Genomic DNA, 21,937 nt, shown 5'->3' on the forward strand with positions numbered 1-21,937 from the left:
GTGGTTGATCCTAGCTTCTGGCTTTTTGTGGTAAGGGGCCGGGAACGCTAACTATCCTGCAGTGTATGAGAAACTCTTGGACAATGAACACTTGTCCCTTGTCTTGCATGACTTTTGAATATCCTGCCAGACATTCACATGGGGTAAATCTTGTTTATCATTATCTGAGCCTAGAACCTACATAGGTTTTACATATAAATGCACAGCAATTCTTTCACAGTTTTTTTTAATGCACTGAATTTTCCAGGAATGTAACTATTATGTAAACAGAGGGAAGATTGTACTCCGCCTTGCTTGGAACTATAAGAGTTGGTTGGAGCTATATGAGAACTATGAGCTGTTCCCCATTTCAAAAAATCATGTCATTGCAGCAACACTGCTAATGTTATTTGGCTTTTCAATGCAGCATACTGTGTCACTCTGCATTTATAGCAGTCACATTCATGGTGATTCATACATAGACATATAACCACACATACTCATACATACATACATATATGTATATCCTCGTTTTATAGATTATCTAATACATGTTAAATAAGTAAATATATGTATGTATTTAGCCCTTACTTCAAAATATTACATGTAAATTAGAAGTATTGACAATATTCACTTAGTTATCTTAAATCTAAATTTAAACATATTAAAACCTAAACATATTTATTAGAAGTAGATACAGGCATCTAACTACTATGTTTTTGATCCAGTGGTGCCCAAGCATACACATACTTAAATACATATTTATTTACTCTTTCCTCTATCATTACAAAGTATTTTATTTAAAAGGAGGTGCTATGAATTGAATGTTCAAAAACCCTCCAAATTCATATGTTGAAACCCTAATCCCAGATGTGATGGTATTTGGAGATGGGCCTTTGGGAGATAATTAGGTCAGGAGATTGGTGCCCTCATGGTGAGATTAGTGCCTTTAGAAGAAGAGACACGAGAGAGCTTGCTTCCCTTCTCTGATCTCGGCCATGTGAGCTACAGCAATAAGAGGGCCATCTGCGCACCACGGAGAGGGTGTTCACCAGGCCCCACCCTGGCGCCCCGATCTCCACTTTCAGCCTCCAGAACTGTGGGAAATAAATTTCTGTTGCTTAGGCCACACAGTCTTTGGTAATGTCTCATAGGAGCCTGAACTGACTAAAACAGGGATTTTGGCTCTTATGCATTGAGAATTATTGCCTCGAATATAAAATCCATTGTGCAAAGAATTTTTCCATGTTCAGAAGTATTAATATTTCTGCACAATAGTCTTTGGTTATGAAAAAATGAATAAAACTAAATATTGCTTCCAGTTGGAGGAATCAAGGCTGAATCCTGTACTGCACACAATGCAAAATAATAATAATAAAAGCCCAAAAAACAACTCTGTAATTTATTTTGGTTCAGAAAAGAAGAAATGCATCAGGTTTTCTGTCTAAAGCCAGAAAATACTAAATTATTTTTAAAAACCTGTTAAATATTTTTATTTCTCAAGCTGTGTGTTTTCAGTTTAAAATGAAGTCTATAATATAGTTTCTCAACCTTAGCACTATTGACATTTCATGTGATAATCCTTTGTTGTGGGAAGTTGTCCTGTGCCTCTACCTGCTAGATGCCAGTAGCAGCCCCCCAGCTGTGACAACTGAACATGTCTCCAGGCATTGCCAAATGTACCCTGGAGGGCAAAATCCCAGGCCAGTAACATTTAAGTGTTCATGCCAGGTAATGGTATGGGCAGAGTATTGGTGACTTTTTTTTTTTAAAGATTTTATTTTTTCCATTTTCTCCCCAAAGCCCCCCCGGTACATAGTTGTATATTCTTCGTTGTGGGTCCTTCTAGTTGTGGTATGTGGGACGCTGCCTCAGCGTGGTTTGATGAGCAGTGCCATGTCCGCGCCCAGGATTCGAACCAACGAAACACTGGGATGCCTGCAGCGGAGCACACGAACGTAAACACTCGGCCAGGGGGCCAGCCCCGATTTTTTTTTTTTTGAAGGAAGTTTCAGAAAGCCAGAGGGAAATGGAAATGAACAAATTTCCTGACTATAGGGAAGATGTGGTTTGCATCTCCTTATGTAGTAGAAATCTTCAGGGAATTGGGCAAACCTACTGGAGTAATAGATGCTCCATGTACCCAGGGAGGCTGGGCCTTAGACTCTAGGTGTCCAGGCTCAGCCAAGGTTCCCATGCTCTCGAAGGACACAGGAGCTACAGTACTGCTTCATGGGATTATGGGGGCTTGGACAACAGTGAAAAACAAAGCACCCTTCTGGAATGTTCTGCTTTGGGTGCAACACTCCGTGTCCATCATGCAACCTGGCAGTGGGGCAGGGGTAGGGGCAGAGGAAGACACAATAATGATTAGAGTTGAATTTCTCATCAGATGAATAGGATGGGGGCTCAGTGTCATTTAATTTAATTTTAGAAAAATAATGTGACACTTCTTACTCAGAGTAAAATTCATACCCACCTCGCATGGCATACATATTTCTTTATGATCTGCCCCCAATAAGTCTACCCTTACTACTTCCAATGCATTTTACCTGACATAGCTTTGGCAAGTGTTCCACATACTTATGGAACCCTGTTGGCACTGCACTCCCCTTTCCTCCAGTCTACTAATGAAATATCTACTTGAGCTGAAATGTTAGCTCTGTGAATTCCTTAGTTTCCCCAGGCAGGGCCACTGCCTCTTTCCTCTGGGCTCCTGTGTCTTCGGTCCATACCTATATTATGAAGCTTTTCACATTGCACTGTAACTTGTCTGTCTCTTCTACCAGGCAGTGAACATCTGCAGAGCAGAGAATTTACCTTATTTATCCATCCCCAGCACTTAGCACAGTGCCTATTAATATGTAGCTGGTACATGTTTATTGAATGACTGAAAGAATGAATCAGGTATAGTCTTGCCTGGAAATGGGACATGAACACGATGGCAATTTTCATTTCAGATATTATTTTGAAGAATGTAGAAGGATTCCTGAACTTCTCCAGAGCATTAGAACATGTAGAATAAGATGCATCCTATCAATTCTTCATTGAAAGCCTTTCTTACGTCTTTCTAATTTGATTATCTTTAAATACCACACGTCCCTCTAGCTTCTGCTCCAATTCCCTGCTACTCTTTTGAATAAAACAACTCCAAAAGTTGTCTACTCTCCCAGTTGCCATTTTCTCTCTTCTCATGATCTCTCAAACCCATTCTAGTCCACTTTTATCCCTACTACTCCACTGAAATAGTTCTTGCCTTACTTGGCATTTGACTCAGTTCATCAATCTCTTCTCCTTGAAACACTGTCTTCCCCTACTTTAAGCATCCAACCTTACTGGTTCTCCTCCTAACTCAATGGCCTCTCCCTCTCAGTCTTGTCCGTTTCTCTTTGCCTCCCTGACATCAGGATGTTGGAGCATCCTAGGGTTAATTCCTCAGACCTCTTCTCTATCTACTCTTCCTCTTGACGGATCTTTTCCTGAACTTGTATCTGACTAGCTGACATCTCCATTGGATATTCCATAGGACGTCAAACTTAATGTGTCCTTTTAAGAACGAACTCCTAAAACAATACCTGGTATGTATTAGACACTCAATAAATGTTGATTCAATCAATGAGTAAATGCTGCTTTTATCTGTTTTCCTTTAAATTGAAAAACTTAATTTTTCTTTTAATTAGTCCTTCAGGTTTGGACCATGGAAGCTGACATTGTCCAGTTTGTTCCTTGAAAAAACCTTTCCATGGAAGCTTCCTCTTCATGGAATTTGTACTGAGGAACAGATTCCCCACTAGGGGGTGTGCATGTACCACTTACATTTCAAAATGGTCCTGGTATGAAAAATTGACTACTTAAAAAAATACACAAGTGTTCGTGGATCTGTTTTCTGATGTTCTATTCATCTTTTTTTGATGAAAGTTTTTAAAGGTTGTCATTTTCTCTCTTCTCATGATCTCTTGAACCCATTCTAGTCCACTTTTATCCCTACCACTCCACTGAAATAGTTCTTGCCTTACTTGGCATTTGGAGGAGAATGAAAATTTTCTAAATGGAAGGAACCAAAGAAAAAAAAAGTGCATTTTGTAGTCAGCATTAAGGGATAATGCAAATGAAATAAAGTAATTAAAGGAGGTATATATCTAAGTTAAAACTCATGATTCACTTTTAAACTGAGGAATTATTTTAAATCATGAATGACTCTTGGTTATAGGCATTATTCTATATCCTATTCATTCGACAAATGTTTATTGAACACCTAGTAGGTGGCAGGAATAAGAAAATATCCATGCCTTTGGGGAGTCCACAGTCTAATGGGGAAGATAGTCATATATATGTAAAGCATAAGGCAACAGTGAGTGCTATAATAAAGGTGAGAAAAAAGTACTTTAAGAGCCTAGAAAGGATAAGACGAGCTATGGTGAGGGGACTGTCACAGAGAAGGGGATATTCCTGTGGCCCAGACTAAATGCTTTTCCGCAACTGGGCCTCCCCAGTGTCCATGTTGCCAGATTGCGGTCCTCATCAGTAGGAGGTCTGTTCTGTCTCTTTGCTACTGCTCTACGGCCTGACTGGCAGCCACAGGGTAGCATTTGGGTATTTATAGACAATAATCTCAGCATTACACCTATCTGAGCAGTCTGGCTTTCCTAGTCTTTTCTCATCCAATTCTGGGGTCAAGGGACACCCAGACAATTAGCTCAGTTGAGTGAGGCAACGGGCTGTCAAAGTGAGCAGCTGAAAAACTCGGGAGAAGTGAAAGAGTAGACCTGTGGGAAGTCAGCTGCTTTGGGCATCAGAAACTACTGGAACCCCAGTCAGCATCACATTAGCATGCTTAACTGAGTAGTCAGTTGCCAATGAATCCTATGGCATAGAAAGCTTTATTTTACTTGTGTTTCTTAAAGTAAATCTAGATTGTCAGAGTATACTTGTTTAGGGGAAAATACACTCTCCTAAGCTGATGTCCTGTGGACGGGCATGTGTGGGTCTGCATAGATATGATTAAGGACATGCATTTAGATGAGCCAGATGAATACCTAGAGGGAAGAAGAGCTTATTAAAAGACGATAATTCCTGTTGTAGGACTCGGCTGCTCTTCTGTACTCCCCTAGAGCAGTTCTGAGAGTGGGAGATTGCCATTTGGAAACATCAGAAAGCTCTAGTCTCCAGTGCCCTCGTTGCCCATCTTACGAGAATACTGTTATAGGCAATGAGAGTCTAGACAAGGTTCGGTACTTTTTAAAGCAATAGAGGTATTTTTTAAATGAAAGAAAGAAAAGTGATGAAAACTAAAGACATATTTTGATTCAGATGCCAACACTTCCCTTATTATCTGCAGTATAACTGCCAAAGAGTGGGCAGGCCGGGGGACGAGGAAGGAAGCAACACCTTGACATGGATTTTAAAACACCAGGACACCAAGGGCGAAACAAATAACAAATTGAGGTGAATGTTTGGGTAATTTATGAATATTTTTTTGTGAAGCTGTATCTTCAGCTTTTCTTTGTGAGAAAATTATGGAAAAGTATACATGAGATTTCAGCATTTTTATGAAGATAGGATTATTTGTTAGTCAAGGTTAGAGGAAAACTGATAGAATTCCAGATTGTTCTGTCAGGATTTTGGAATAATACAATGATAGATGATATTTAAATTCAACATAAGCAAGGTAATGCTGCAGAAGCCGAGATTTTCAATAACTATGTTTATGCATTGTGACAGCTTATAAATTAAAAACCTAGCAACTCTTAGGAAATACATTCAGCTATCACCAGGTTTAATGTAATAGGGGTGACTGCTCGATCAAAAGGGGAATTTTGACCTGATGCTCTACTGAAAATGGAAGAGGAAGTAAATTAGAAAGTAGTATTTTACTGATTATTTGGTGGGTTTATACGTCCTACAATTAAAAAACAAAAGCAAAAAACATCAGAAGGTGCTAGGAAATATAAGTGGGCTGGGTAAGGGCTGGTAAAAGTGTAGGTGGCAAATTATATTGACTGTAGATTCAAACAAAAATAAAACAACTGCTTTTAAAATTCTTGGTGTACTTATTTAATGTGGAATATTATTTAAAAGAGCCAAGACAGAATGTAAGCTGACCTGATTACTCAAGGAAAAAAAAATGAGAGAAGCCAAATAAGTTAAAATAAGTTAAAAAGTTAAAATGAGAAAAGTCAAAAGTATCTTGTGAAATTTACTTCCTTATGGAATTTTTAAGAGGCCTTGAGACAATTCTAAACCTCAAAACCAAAAATGGAGACATTTCAAAATAGTCAAAGATGATCTTGAAAAAATCATTTAACTTTCCCAGCCTCTATTTCCCTCTCTGTATTGAAGAGGGAACAAACGGTTTCTTAGATGACTTCCAGCTACAAACTAGTTTTCTTTTGTCTGAAATTATGTTTAATACTAACATAAATAAGGTTGAAGAAATTTCCTCATCCATCCTCTTGACTATTAAATAGTATTGCTTTGTGGCCTGCATGTTATCCTCTACTCTTACTCTGACTCAATCTATCCATCTGCTTATCCCAGGCAGAGGAGAGCCTCTGACATCTTCCTAAACAGTGAAAGAGCAGTGAACATTGGCCCACCATTCAGGGATTTTTTTCTCTACTTAATTTTTTTTTTCTTGGGGAAGATTGGCCCTGAGCTAACTCTGTGCCAGTCTTCCTCTACTTTGTATGTGGGTCTCTGCCACAGCATGGTTGCCAACCACTGGTGCAGGTCTCTGCAGGGAACCGAAACAGCAGCCCAAGCTGAGCATATGGAACTTAACCACTAGGCCCTGGGGCACCACCCCTCCATTTTTTTTTTTTTTTTTTTTTAACGTGTAGAGGGAAGACTACCGACATAGTAATCAGATAAACTTGGGTTTGAAACCTAACTATTACTTACCAGCTAACTGCAATAGCAGCTGTGTTTCCTTATCTGGAAATATAGAGCTAATACCCACCTTGAAGAATGAGAGTATTATTCAGCCCCCAGATCAATACATTTAGAGGTTTCTGTTTCTTTTCTTCTTATTTATAATCCGCTAGGGCCTAACTAGAAAAGGAAACAGATTTGATTATTTTTAGAGTCTTAAACTAAACAAATCACTGCTGGCTCCCAAGAAAACCCTGAAACAAAACGGAGTGAACTAAGTCTCACAAACGATAAGAATCAGCCACTCTGACAGGGTTTGAACACCAAGGGCATTTGAGGCAATAGGCATTAAGTCAACGTACACCTCCAGCATTCTTCTGCAGAACATTATAACCGGTCATTTCTTCGCTTATGTGCAAGCTTTCCCGAATGCCATGGGAAAATTAACCCTCCTTTCAGGGTATTAGGCTTTGTAGTCTGAATATAAAAGCAGCCAGGGTCTATTTTCAGGCCTGTTTCTAGACGCCTGGAGGGTGAGCCAGAGTGGGTTTAAGCCCCCTGGAGGGTCCAAAGCTTTCCCAGGGCCCCCAGCTCCTTCTCGGTACCAGGACCTGAAGGCACCATTCCCTTTTTCCTTTCTTCTTCTTCTTCTGAGCTCCCACCCCCACCCAGTTCGGCGGTTTCTCCTTTTCCCATAAGTGGTCAACATAGGAAACGGAAGTATCTATTTATTGTTTGGTGTAGTAGTGCTCGAAAACGTTTTTTAATTAAGAAGAAGAAAAATTCCTCTCCAGGTTCTCCCTTTGGCCCTGAGTGCGAAGGGCCGCTGGCTCGCGATCCTCCCCCCGCGCATCTCCGGTGACCGCCCGGAGGAGGTCGGGCTGTCGGAGGGGTCGGCGCCCGCGGCCGCACACAGGTCCCCGTGCGGGCCGCCTCGGGAGCCCGGGAGGTGCGTGGAGCGCCGGCCCCCGCCCAGGGGGAGGCGCGGGAGAGGCGGCGGCCCCTGTCCCGCCTGGGAGGCCCGGCCAGGAGCCGAGGAGCTCAGCGGCGGCGGGGACGCGGCGCGGCTGCCGCAGGGGAGCGGCGGCGGCGGCGGCGGCGGCGGGCGCGAGGGGCGGGGCGCACTCCGCAACTTCTGCCGCTGCTCCCGGGCGCTCTCGGCCGAGCCGCGCGGCGGCGGGCGGCGGGCGGCGGGGCGGCCCGGCGAGCCGGCGCGTCCCGAGCGTCCGTCGGTGCCTGTGGCATCTCCGGCAGGGAGTCCCTGTGCGGCCGCGCTCCCGCGGTGTCCGCAGCGGCCCGGGGGCCCGGGACGTGCGGGGCCGCGAGGCCAAGCCGGGGCGCCCCCCAGCGGCCGGCGCGGGCCCCATGGCTGGGCGGCGCGGAGCGGAGCAGGCGAGGTGAAGCCCCAGGGCCGGCAGCCGGAGCTCGTGGCGGGGGCGCCGGCTCCATGGGCAGCAGCGCACGGCGGCGCGATGATGGACGTTAACAGCAGCGGCCGGCCGGACCTCTACGGGCACCTCCGCTCTTTCCTCCTGCCCGAGGTGGGGCGCGAGCTGCCGGACCTGAGCCCCGACGGCGCCAGTCCGGTCGCGGGCTCCTGGGCGCCGCACCTGCTGCGCGGGGTCCCCGAGGTGACGGCCAGCCCCGTGCCCACTTGGGACGCGCCCCCGGACAATGCCTCCGGCTGCTGGGAGCAGATCAACTACGGCAGAGCCGAGAAAGTTGTGATCGGCTCCATCCTGACGCTCATCACGCTGCTGACGATCGCCGGCAACTGCCTGGTGGTGATCTCGGTGTGCTTCGTCAAGAAGCTCCGCCAGCCCTCCAACTACCTGATCGTGTCCCTGGCACTGGCCGACCTCTCGGTGGCTGTGGCGGTCATGCCCTTCGTCAGCGTCACCGACCTCATCGGAGGCAAGTGGATCTTTGGCCACTTCTTCTGCAACGTCTTCATCGCCATGGACGTCATGTGCTGCACAGCTTCGATCATGACCCTGTGCGTGATCAGCATCGACAGGTAAGGGCCGGGGCGCTCCGTCCCGGGGTCCGGATGGGCATGTGCTGGCAGCTCAGCCCCGCGCGCTCGCTTTTCCTGAGAGGATAAGCCAGACTTCACGGCGGGTTGAAGGGCTGCGCTTTAAACATCAACCCCCACACATCCACCCTACACCAACGAAACAACTTCAGGCACGGCAAAGCCTGTATGCACCGTTAAAAGAAGAGCCCGAAATGTTCTGGTTTACTGTAGTGAAGATTTTAAGACCAAAGTTAAGAGTGTTTTAAGCATTAGCAGTTCCACCAGGGGGTCCCTTGGCTTGGTTTTCAGAAAGGAAGGGATTTGATCCTCTCTGAGTTTGACAGACGTTTTCTGTGAGCCTTCAAGAGTCAATTCTTACTTTAAGAAATCAGTGGGAGAAAAGCCACCCTGCTTCCCTGATTGTAGGAGCTACTCCCCAGGCCAATGGAAAGACCTAGGATGGTCCCAGAATTGGGGGTCTGCGTATACCCGTATGATTGCTGATTCTGAATCTTATTCTTTTCGAAGTCTGTTTTTCGTTTTTGGCAACGGTGTCTGTAACCTGCAGGCTTACTGACTGGAGCCTTACTCCCTGTCTGAATGGTTAGTTCTAGCCTGTCATCATATCCCTTGGGAATCTTCTCTTGAAAACTCCCCCACTGGCGTAATTGAAACAGAGGCTGACCATCTGTCAGGGATGCTGGGGAAAAAATTCCTGCCTTGGGTGTCAGATGGGACTAGGAGACCCAGGGTTTCTTTAGACTCTGGGATTACAGGATCCTGCAATGGACCTAGTCTTTGGCTCTCGAAATATTGTGCAGTTGACAACTTGAAGTATAGTCCCAGTGCTCTGTGGCCACAGAACAGCTCTGCTTCTCTTGAAACCGAAATATTAAGCCTTAATATTCACATGCAGAATTCTACTGGTGGTTTAAAAGCAGCACGGGACTGGTATCCTGTTGCGTTTAATGATACAGAGAAACGGTTGCTTATTTTCTTAGTGGACCTATAGAACCTTTACTGTGTAGACTTTTCAGCATAGGAGAAGTAATTGATGCCTCCACACTTAAAATGACAGTGTCTCAAAGGATGGTCTAGCACGAAATGGAGATTTTCCTCCCTGTAAATGCTTCTCATAATGGTTTGTTGATATTTAACATGTTCTGCAGTTTTACTCCTTGACCAGGGTTTATAATTACTGAATAAAGGGAATGATAGGAAAGGGGATATTTTCAAGGAAAAATACACTGTAGCTGCATTTACAGATCTAGATTGTTTTTTAAAAATTGATCCTGCCATTTTATATATTGTGTTAGGATCTTCTGACAGCAAACAAGGAATTATTTTTAAGAGTAGAGCATGAACTGCATGTATGAGAATATTAGCTCCACACCTGACAGCTGAAGTTCAGGATTACTGTAGTTAAAAATGACAAAAACATTTGCATTTACAGCCTGGCTGTGGCAACAGGAACTAGGAGAGCACACTCCATGTGCATAGTAAGTATATGTATGAATTATAAGCACAGGAACTCAACTGCTCAGCCAACCAAAACAGTGCTTCTTGTATGAATGGAGGCCTTTAAATGGAACTTAGTGTAATAAAGCAAATGGCAATTTATGCTGCAAGTAATACATTTATAATTTTTTTTTCATTTCCTAATTGGTAAATGATAAATAAACAGCACAGTGTGCTAACTTGTCTCCAAAGACAGCCAGTGCTTCTGTTCTTCTGGGCACATTCAGGTCTGGCTGGGACATCCTGTGATTCCCGTACGTGATCGAAAGGCTTTCTTCCCTCGCTGTGCATGTGTGACTTACCAGCAGCAGGAAGGTTCGAATACAGAGAAGAGCTTAATCTTTCTTGGCAAGAGCTTCTAATTTCTTTGTCAACTATATCCTTATGATTGTCACAAATTGTGGGAATACAGGGATATAGGTTCTATGTCTTCATTTCCTGTGAGAATTACCCCATTGTTGAATTCTGCTTAAAAATTAGTTTAGAAGATGAACATATTTCTTTACCTAAATGAAGAATTGATAACATTGGAAGACACAGATTGCTTTTCTTCCAACAACACTCAGAACTAAAAATGAGAAAAAGGAAAATGCACTTGCTATCTAAGGTGAATTATTTCTGAAAAGAATGTTTTCTGCAGTTCCATGGTAGACGATGACCAGTGATATAAAAATGTGCTAAGAAAATGGGAAAAAAATGTACTCTTCATTCATTCATTTCTTCATTCCCTCTTGAGTACCTAATGTAGTTATGCTGTGCTTTGTGCAGCATAATGAAAGGTGAATGACAGTATTCCTGCTTTTGAGCTCAGCCTGTATTGTGAGAATTCAGATATCTGCTGGGCATTTGACCTATCCAAAAGGGAACCTTTGACTTGTCTTAACCAATCCCCACCATACCAGGATGCTTTTCCAATGCAGTGTCATGCCATTCTTCTTCATGGGCTTCAATACTCCCATGCCTACCCTTTCTAGATAATGACTCATGTTCACTGAAAATGTAGCAGCCATTGCATGGGAACTCCCTTACCTTACTTTCCACCGCCAAACAAGCAATCTTTCCTCCATCTGTACTCTTCTTTTTATTTCCCTCCAGTTAAAAAGCAAGAAGACATGGTGTCCCAGCAAAGACCAAACCACCTGTACTTCATATCCCTTCCCTCTCACCTTCCTGAGGACTTTGTTCCTTCCTTGATCCCTCATCTTTTCTTTGTCTTCAGCTTTGCTTCTCTACCAGGTTAAGCTTGATCTTCCGTCTTTAAGAATTCCTTCTTTGGCCTCACTTCTCCCTCCAGTTGCTGCTCCGCTTCACAGTTAAGTTGCACAACGAACTGTGCCCACAACCTGTGTTTATTTCCTTACCACCCCTCAGGTATATGAGTTTGACACTCACCAGGTCTACTGCAATGTCTAACTGGCCTTCCTGGTTCCACTTCTGTCCACCTTCATCCATTGCCTGTGAAGAAGCAAGAATAATCTTTGTAAAAAAATCTTTAAGTGAGATAAAATTTTCCTATAGTGAAATGAGCAGATATTAAATGTACAATTTGATGAGTTTTGACAAATGTGTATACCCATGTAACCAACATTCCAATCAAGATATAGACTATATTTGTCATCCCGGAAAGTTCCCTATGCTCCTCTTAGAATGATCTTTTAAAAATAGAAATAATTACCTTTTATATACTGTTTAAAAACCATGCAAAACAGTTGTATGTATTGATTAGGGAAGCTTCTATAAAGAGTGAAAGGATAAAATAGGGCAGAGGAATGGTGACCACCAAATTCCCGAGAGTGCTTTTTTTCGCTGGGGTTGGTGGAGGTGTCCTCAGGGGTGGTGCACAGATCAGCTGTATTGGTAATGTTTTGTTTCTTAAACTTGGTGGTGGATACAGTCTTGTTATTCTTACTCTTTTTTTTTTTTTTTTTGAGGAAGATTAGCCCTGAGTTAACTGCTGCCAATCCTCCTCTTTTTGCTGAGGAAGACTGGCCTTGAGCTAACATCGGTGCCCATCTTCCTCTACTTTATACGTGGGACGCCTACCACAGCACGGCGTGCCAAGCGGTGCCATGTCCGCACCCGGGATCCGAACCGGCGAACCCAGGGCCGCTGAGAAGCCGAACGTGCGCACTTAACCACTGCACCACCGGGCCGGCCCTCCAGTCTTGTTATTCTTTGTGTAATTTTCTGTATGTCTCAAATATGCTTTTTACCTTTTTTGGGAAATACCTGCTATAGAAAAGTGAACAATCCCAAGTGTAGAGCTTGATGAATGTAGAGCTTGTAGATGTTGTTGCTAATGTTATTTTACTCCAGAGAAGATAGCCGCTAGGCAGGTGAATTGGGGAACTGATTATTGTAATCAAGTTAGAGACTGTAGAAACAAAGTGAATAGGTAGATGTGATCTGCAAGTAGATCAAGAAATTGAAAATTACTAACCTTCCAGAGGTCCCCTCCTGCCCCTTCCCACTTCCTTATACTCCTAAAGATAACCATTGTCCTGCCTTTTAGCATCATAAATTAGTTTTGCTTGGTCAAAACTTCATATAAATGGAATAGTATAGTATGTACTGTATTAAATCTGGCTTCTTTTGCTCAGTAGAATGTCTGTGTTATTCATTCATAGTTTTTAGCCTATCAGTACTATTCATTCATTTTTATCACTGAATAGTAATCCATTGTATAAATATACCATAATTTGTTTACCATTTCACCTGTGGGTAACATTTGAATTGTTTCCAGTTTCTGGCTGTTACTGCTTCTATAAACATTTATTTATGTAGAAGTCATTTTGTGGACAGGTTTTTGTTTCTTTTGGGTAAATATGATACTGGGTAATAAAGTACCTTATTGCATGTTAATTCTATTTATCCCCTCACACCTTTTGTGTTATTGTTGTCATACATCTTATTTTTTATTTCCTTTTTTTTTTTTGAGGAAGATTAGCCCTGAGCTAACTGCTGCCAATCCTCCTCTTTTTGCTGAGGAAGACTGGCCCTGAGCTAACATTGTGCCCATCTTCCTCTACTTTATATATGGGATGCCTACAACAGCATGCCGGCGTGCCAAGTGGTGCCATGTCTGCACCCGGGATCGGAATTGGCGAACCCCAGGCTGCCCAAGCAGAACGTGCACACTTAACCACTGTGCCACCCGGCTGGCCTCATTGTCATGCATTTTAATCTACATATTTTTAAAACCCGTTAGATAGTACTTTTATTGTTCTTTTAAACAATCAGTATTCACAGATATGAAATGTACAGTTTGATGAGTTGTATTTACCCACATGTTTACCTTTTCCATTGCTCTATTTTTTCCTGCATTCTTATGCTTTCATCTGGGATCATTTTATTTTGCCCAATTAGAATTTGTTGACTTTTTTTTTTAAGTGAAGGTTTGCTGGTGACAAATCCTCTCAGTTTTCACTTGTGTGAAAATGTCTTAATTTTCCATCATTTTTGAGTGATATTTTCTCTCAGTATGGAATTCTATATTTGAGGTTTTTTTCAGCACTTTAAAACACTATTCCATTGTCTTCAGGTTTCCATAATTTCTGTTGAAAAATCAACCATTAACCAACCTTATTATTCCTTTGAAGATAGCCATTTTTCCTTTGGCTGCTTTTAGGATTTTTTCTTTGTCTTTAGATGTTATAAATTTTTCTATGATGTCGTTAGGTCTGGAGTTTTGATTATTTTTTGCTGTTTATTTGCTTTTAACCCTGCTGGAGTTCTTTCTTATTTTTGTATTTGTGCATTGATATCTCTAATCAGTTTGCTATTGTCTCTTCAAATACTTTTCTGGTCCCATTTTTTCTCTCTACTTCTATATTTTCAAGTTTATGTAAATTAGACCTTTTTACTCTAATGTGTCTTACACTCTTTTCTATATTTTCCATTTTACTTTTTTCTCTGTGCTTCAGTTTTGAAAAATTTTTACCTGCCTTCCGATTTATTAATCATCTCTTCTACTATGTCCAATCTCCTGTTCAGTCTTATCTGAGTTCTTACACAGTCCTAGAAACTCCATTTGATTCTTTTTATTGATTCTGATTCTCTACCTTTTCACCTAATTTCTCCATCTTGTTATTATATTTTTGAGTATACTAATCATAGTCATTATTTTTCTACTAATTCCAATATCTGAATCACTTGTAGTTTTTTTGTGTGTGATCTGTTTTTTTTTAAACACTGTTTTCTGTGTGTGTCTTGGCATGCCTAGTAAATTTTGATTGCACACTCAACATTTTGTATGAAAAATTGTAGATGTTGTTGCTAATGTTATTGTACTCCAGAGAAGATAGCCACTAGGCAGGTGAATTGGGGAACTGATTATTGTAATCAAGTTAGAGACTGAGCTTACTGTAGGCTGTTTTAGTCTTAATAAAGCTCTGCCTGTCACTGGACTGATGCCTTGTCCTAGGGTGTAGCCTTCTTGGTATTTCAGCTAAGAGCATGGGGTGTTCTCAAGGACTCCTCCCCCTGGCTAGTTCAGAACTCTAATTTTTCTCTCCTCAGTACTGTGAAGCGTTTTGGGAGCTTTCTCCTTGGCATCTTAGCCTGCTGCCCTATACAGCTTCAGAATTCAGCAAATATCCTGAGGGGACTACCAGCCACGTTTTGGGCTTGGTATTTTGCACTTCCCATCTTACTGGAGCCTGGCCTCTCAGGTCTCTAATATTTGTCTTCTAACCTCAGTAGTCTACCAAAAGTTCTTCTGGTATTTTTGCCTCTTAATAGCAACTCTGCTGAGGCTTTTTGCCTGGATCTTCAGCTCCTTACCCCTCTCCTAGTTTTGGCCAATGTGCCCAAGGAAAGAGTGGTTACAGAACTTTGGCTCACCTCTCTGTGGTTCTCGCTTCTCCAAAATTTTGTCCCCTCAATTCCTGGTTGTCTCAACAGTTCCGTGATGCCTTCAAGCAGGGGTGTGTGGTTGTGTGTGTATGTGTTTGCGTTTTTGTGCTATATGCAGCTTTTCTAGTGGTTTTCAGCAGAAGCATTGATCTGAAGCATCAAGCAACTCCATCATCGCTAGAAGTGGAAGTGTGCCTGAAATATTTTAAATATATAAAAATAGAGAAATATAATTATGTAAATTTCCTGCTTAAAAGCCTTCCTTGGATTTCATTTAACTTAGAATAAAATTCAAACTCTTTAGCATGTCTACAAGGTCCCTGGTTTGTCCTGCTGTACTCCCCAACAACATTTTGTACCGTATTTCATCTTTCTCTTTGTAGTTTAGTCATATTGACCTTTTCCAGTTTCTCCATCACGCCAAATTCTTTCCTGCATCAGGCCACTTCCATGCAAACCCACCAACTGATATATTTGTGAAACTGTGATTTCACGTCTCAGGTTTAATTCCCTTATATATGTTTTTTGATCCCAAGTTGGAAAGCTTAAAAGTGTTTAACCCTCGAGAGAGCCACAATTAAAATATCTGAAAAATACCAAGTGTTGGCAAGGATGTAGAGCAAAGGGAACTTTCATGCATTACTAGTGGGATTTTGAAGTCATGAACCACTTTGAAATAGTTTGGTATTCTCAAAGAATGCTGAAGGCATGTACATCCTATGACTCTGTTATTTTACCACTAGTTATGTATCAGAGAAACTCTTGTCACCAAAAATCTTGTACAAAACTATTTATAACATCCACAAACTTGAAACCCAAAAACTTGAAAAAAATACGTCTGTGTATCAATAGTAGAATGGACAAATTGTGGTACATTCATACAATAGAATAGCATTCAGTGGTGGTTATCAAACTTGAGTGTACATCAGAACTATCTGGAGACCTTATTAAACACAGATTGTTGGGCCCTACCCCAAGAGTTTCTGATTTGGTAAGTCTGGGGTGGAGCCCAAGATTTTGCATTTCAAACAAATTCTCAAATGATTCCCATGCTACTGGTTTGGGGAACTTACTTAGAAAACTGTTACAGATAGCAATGAAAATGAACAAACTGTAGCTAAAATGAATCTAACAAAGGAAGTTAAACAACTTTTTATTATATTTTGAAACAAATGTGAAAGTCTAGAGTAGGGGCTGGCCCTGGGGCCAAGTGGGTAAATTTGCATGCTCCCCTTCGGTGGCCCAGGGTTTCACCAGTTCGGATCCTGAGAGCGGAGGACATGGCACTTCTCATCAAGCCAGGCTGAGATGGCATCCCACATAGCACAACCAGAGGCACTCACAACTAGAATATACAACTATGTAGTAGGGGGCTTTGGAGAGAAGCAGAAAAGAAGAAAAAAAAGATTAGCAACAGATGTTAGCTCAGGTGCCAATCTTTAAAAAAGAAAAGGTCAAGTGTATAGTATAAAGGGCTTAATTATATCCATTGCCTAGCTTCAACAGTGATAATTTATGGCCAATTTATTCAGTGTATACTTTGCAACTCCTCCTTCCTCCCATTGTTTTAAATCAAATTTTAGATGTCATGTCATTTTACCTAAGTACTCTGAGGTCACAAACACAATGCTGAGCAGAAGAAGCAGAGTACAGAAGAACACATATAATGTGATTCCATTCAGATAAAAAGTTAAAACAGACAAACAACATTGTTTAGGGCCATACATACATGGAAATATTATAAAGAAAAGGACGGAAATAAATATCATGAGAATGAGAATAGTTATTACCTCTGGGAAGGAGGGGGTTGTGATCAGAGAGGCATGCTGCTGAAGTCGTGTAACGTTCTATGTCTTGACTGTAATGGGTAGTTACATGAGGGCTCACTTTTAAAATGACTGGTAAAATATCCATGTATATTTTAGGCACTTCCCTGCATATGTATCTTGTTTTATAAAAAAAGGGACGAAAGTGTTTATTTGATGACATCTCATGAGGTGTTTTTGGATGCCTATCAGCTCTGTAATTAATCTGAGCAGATGCAATTCTTGTTTTAATGCTATTAGCAACCATTAGTTTTAGTTTCATGTTTGAGGGCAGGGTCATCTTTGGGTGGTTCACGGTTACAGGAACTCATCTGGCTCATTTGCAAGAGCCATAAGCTTTAGTTCTGACTGGTGTCTGGCTAAAGCCTTGCGTCCTCGCCAGGTACTATGACTCATTGGCTTCCATGGTCTGAGAGTCCTGCTCTTGGCTTTAGTTCTGCTGTGATCAGCAGTGCAGGGTACATTCTGGCTTCTCTGGATTGCCTTTCTCTTTGAAGGAAGTCATCCTTGCTCATCTCTCAAATTAATTTTCAGCTTGTAGAATTTCGCTTTAAGAGTTGATATAATCCTCTTCTAGCTTTGCTATGGGAAGGGGAGAGGGCCGAGAAGGAACAGGTCTTCTGCTTTATTCTTTTGTGAGGTAACACTTCCCACAAACTACTTTCGTTTTTTCTTATGTTAACTAACAGAAAGTAATACCTCAGGGTAGAAATGCTTACAGCTAATAGATGTTTCGTGTTTTATCGTTCACAGACCACTTTCCCCATATAGAAATCTCCTCTGATCCTCCCTACAACTTTATGAGGGGGGCATTATTATCTCCACTTGATGTAGGAGGAACTGGAGGACAGAAGTGACTTGTCCAAGGACACACAGTTTGTAGGGGTGGAACCTGTGTTCAAAGCCTATTCAAGTGCCATGTATTTATGTATATATATATTTAAGGAAAATAATAAAAGTTTAGACATGGGTCGTGATGAAGGAGATAGTTTCTGACTTAGGTCTTAAAAGAAATGTTGAATTAGACTGGTGATGAAATGGCAGGAGAATTTCCAGGCAGGGAAACAGCAGATGCCAAGAGCATGGAGGCCGTGAATCAGTCTGTGAGTGAACTTATAGAGAGGGAGCAGGAAGGCTTTCCATGTGAGAGAAGAGCATAGGAATCTACCAAGTCAGTAAGACATGCTGCTTGTTGCCCATCCCGACCCCCATCCTCCCCTTTCTCCTTGGTTATAGGACTTCCTGTTTTTACCTGGGAATATGGCTGTCCAGAATAAAGACTACATTTCTCGGCTCCCCTGCAGCAGGGTGTGACCATGTTACTAAATTCTGACCCAAGAGATATTGGTAGAAGTATTGTTTTGGTTTCTTGGAAATTTCTTTCAGGACAATTGATGTGTGCCCTCTTCCTCTTCTTTTTTGTTCTTTCTTTCATCTTGTCACCTGGAATGTGAATATGGTGGCTAGAGCTCTGGTCATTGTCTTGGTCAAGATGGACAACCAGGGCCACACTTGAGAAGGAAGAGCAGTGCGCTGGGAGGGTAGCCTGGGTCCTGGAGGATTGTGGAGTCCACAGGATTGCTGGAACGCTGACTTCTTACTGGCTGATAAACAGATGCCATTATGTTGTCTCTCACATGCAGCTTAACTCAATCCCAACTGCTAAGTGCCAGTTTCTTATCCCACTCCCTCATCCTTCCTACTGGTATCCACACACACTTCTTAAAATATCATTGTGAGGGTGTCACTGTGTCAGTCTCCTTTGGAAACCCCTCAGGAATAACAGCTACCATTTTTGAGGACTTTTTGTGCTATATAAATTCTGAGAGATTTTGCACACAATATCTCGCTTAATCTTCATCACACTCTCGTAAGGGTGTTTATTGAGTGTCTGTCATTGAGGGTCTCTGTTGGCCAAAGGAGAACAGGACAGAGTATGAATATTTTAATCACATTCTGTAGATGAGGAAGCTCAGGAGACATACACCTTGTATGCGGCAGGAAGAGCATCTGAATCAAAAGCCCATGTATGTCCCCTACATTGTTGTAGCCATTGCCTGCTACATGAGGAGAATATTGTTAGGATAGCATTCAAGGCCGTTTATAATTTGACCCCCTTGTAGCCTCAATCTGACTGACTCCATCATAGGCACCCTCCTTTTTAACACTATGTCAAAACAGAACTAATGCTCTTATCCCCCAAACTTGTTCCTCATCTAAGGAACTGATGCCGTTCCAGTAAATGGCATTAGTCTCCACCCAGTTGCTTTGCTAGACATTTGGGTATTATCTTTGAAACTTCCTACTGACTGTCACCAGCCAATCAACAAGTCCTGCTGATTGTCCCTCCACTTTCCTTCTTCTCCTCTCTCAGCACTAGCAACTCATCCCAAGCTCATATAAGCTTTCATTTGGACCATTCTGAGTAGCCACCCAGAAGTCTCCCTGTATCTGCCCTTGCCCCATGTTAATGCAAAGTGTGTAGCCCTAGGTGCACATAAGAATCACCTGGCCAATTAAAAAAAAATACCAGTGCTTGGATCCCACCTCTAAAGATCCTGATTTAATTGGTCTGGGTGGGCCTGGGCATCACTATGTTTGAAAATATCCCGCAGGTGTTTCTAATGTGTAGCCAGAGGGAGAACCCTTGAGTTAGGGTGACCTTTTAAAAATCCAAATATGATTTTATCCATGGATCCCAAACTTATCTGCACATTAGAATCACCTAGGAATCATCAAAAAATTCCAAAGCCCATACCCAGGCCATACACAAGCCCAGCTAATTCACAATCACTGGGGGTGGGACTAATGCATCTGTATGTTGAGAGCACCCTAGATTAGTCCTGGATTATGCTGTTCTGCTACTTCAAACTCTTTGTTATTTATTTGTTTATTTATTCTTTTGATGAGGAAGATTGGCTCTGAACTAACGTCTGTTGCCAATCTTCTCTTTTAGCTTGAGGAAGGTTGTCCCTGAGCTAACATCTGTGGCAATCTTCCTTTGTTTTGTATGTGGGACGCTGCCACAGCATGGCTTGGTGAGTGGTGTGTAGGTCTGCGCCTGGGATCCGAACCCGTGAACCCCAGGCTGCCGAAGCAGAGTATGGGAACTTAACCACTAAGCCACCATGCTGGACCCTCAAACTCTTTAAAAGGTTAATAAGTTGGCTTGCTCTTGGGATAAGATCATAAATCTTTAGTTGACCTAAAAGATTGTGTTATTTGACCTTGCCTATCTCACCAGATCAGGGGTTGGCAAACTTTTTTCTGTAAAGGGCTAGATAGTAAATATTTCAGGCTTGTCCACCATGCGGTCTCTGCTGCAACTATTCAACTCTGCTGTTATAGCACGAAAGCAGCCTAGACAATATGTAAATATATGGGCGTGGCTGTGTTCCAATAAAAACTTTATTTGTGGATCCTGAAATTTAAGTTTCATATAATTTTCACGTCATTAAGTATCATTCTTCCTTTTGATTTCTTCAACTATTTTAAAATGTAAAAACCATTCTTAGCTGTACAAAAACAGGCAGAGGCCAGATTTGCTCTCACTGGAGCTTTCTGACTTCTGCCCAAAATTTGATATGATTCAATTCAGTTCCTATCTAACCTTCTATCTATCCACCAATTATCCATCTTCCTCCCCTTGTCCACGTCCCCCCAACCCCTGCCATTCTGCGGCTGTGGTCTTCTTTCAGCTCCTTGACATTTTGATGTTCAGGGCCTTCACAAGTCATTGTATTGCCCAAGCCCTCTCACTCACCCAACACGCTTTTCTGCCTCCTTGGCTGGTTAATTTTCATCACTCTTCAGACAGCTCCTTGGTTAGATGTTATTGTCTCATGGAAGCATTCCTAGAATCCCCAGACTATCCTTAAACAGTCTTATAACTCCCTGCATTCTTTCTTCCTAGCGCTCACTTCAATTTGTAATTAATGGTTTGTGAAATTAACTGTAATGTATTCATGATTTGTGGGATCATCTGTACATTCTGCATGGCAGGACCCGGGTCTGTCCCGTTGGAGCCTACTTCTCTGGCATAGTAATTGGCACACAGTAGGTATTCGGTTAATCTTTGTGGATTGACTGAGGAAGGAAGGAAGAGAGGGAAGGTGGGGCCTCTGATTCCCAAATGCCTGGCCTGCACTCCTGCACTTCTGGTTCTCCAGCCTCCTATAAAACGTTCCTCTTGGTGACAGTGTAGAAGCTTCCTTGGGAAACCAAATTAGGATCAGGAGATTGTCTGATGAAACAGAAGCAGCGTGGAGGCAGAGAGACAGTCCCCAGGGCTTGTCCTATCAAGGTGTAGTAGGCTGGTGAGTCACTTTCTGCTCTCCTTGTCTATGCAGAACACTGACTTTAACAAAGCCCCAGTGATACAAAAGCCTTAGCAGCTTAGAGGCAGGAATCAACTCTTTATTATCATCATTGCTGTGCCATGAAGCAGGGTGAAAATGCAGGGAAAATTAAATGAAAATCCCAGAGCCTTTTTTTTTCAGTGAATAAGCACATTTTTGACCAATCTTGTGCATCCGAGAGGGAAAGCCATGGGTGTCAGGCATGAAGGCGATACCCAAGTAGGAGAGCATAATAACTGGCAGTCACGATTTCATTTATTGAGTGTGTACTGTGTGCCAGGCCCAGTGCCAAGGGCTTTAGGTAGTTCATCTCATTTAATCTCCATGACCACTCTCATCCCTGCCGCCCCTGCGTGATGAGGAAGGGGAGGCTGATGGAGGTTAAGTAACTTGCCCAAGAGCACACAGGAAGAAAGCAGGGGAATCACATTTGGCTGGGGGAGGTCTGACTCCAGGTTGTCTGAGGCTCAGAGGGGTGCTGGCTTTATGAACATCATCTGTGAACCACATCAAGC

General features: G+C 42.4%; 1 protein-coding gene across 2 annotated transcripts in view; it reads left to right on the forward strand.

Moving 5' to 3' along the window:
* The first annotated feature begins 8,006 nt into the window (after nt 1-8,006).
* The window catches only part of HTR7 (5-hydroxytryptamine receptor 7), an 80,004-nt gene continuing 66,073 nt past the window's right edge, over nt 8,007-21,937 (forward strand). Inside the window, exon 1 of one of the 2 annotated variants that reach the window (XM_023642865.2) lies at nt 8,007-8,866. In XM_023642865.2, the coding sequence (XP_023498633.1) occupies nt 8,322-8,866 (545 nt within the window). In that variant the 5' untranslated portion in view covers nt 8,007-8,321. The remainder of the gene's footprint in view (nt 8,867-21,937) is intronic. The other variant, XM_023642870.2, reaches the window with a different exon arrangement.

Source organism: Equus caballus, chromosome 1, assembly GCF_041296265.1.
Source record: "Equus caballus isolate H_3958 breed thoroughbred chromosome 1, TB-T2T, whole genome shotgun sequence".
In the NCBI taxonomy this organism is placed as follows: Eukaryota; Metazoa; Chordata; class Mammalia; order Perissodactyla; family Equidae; genus Equus; species Equus caballus.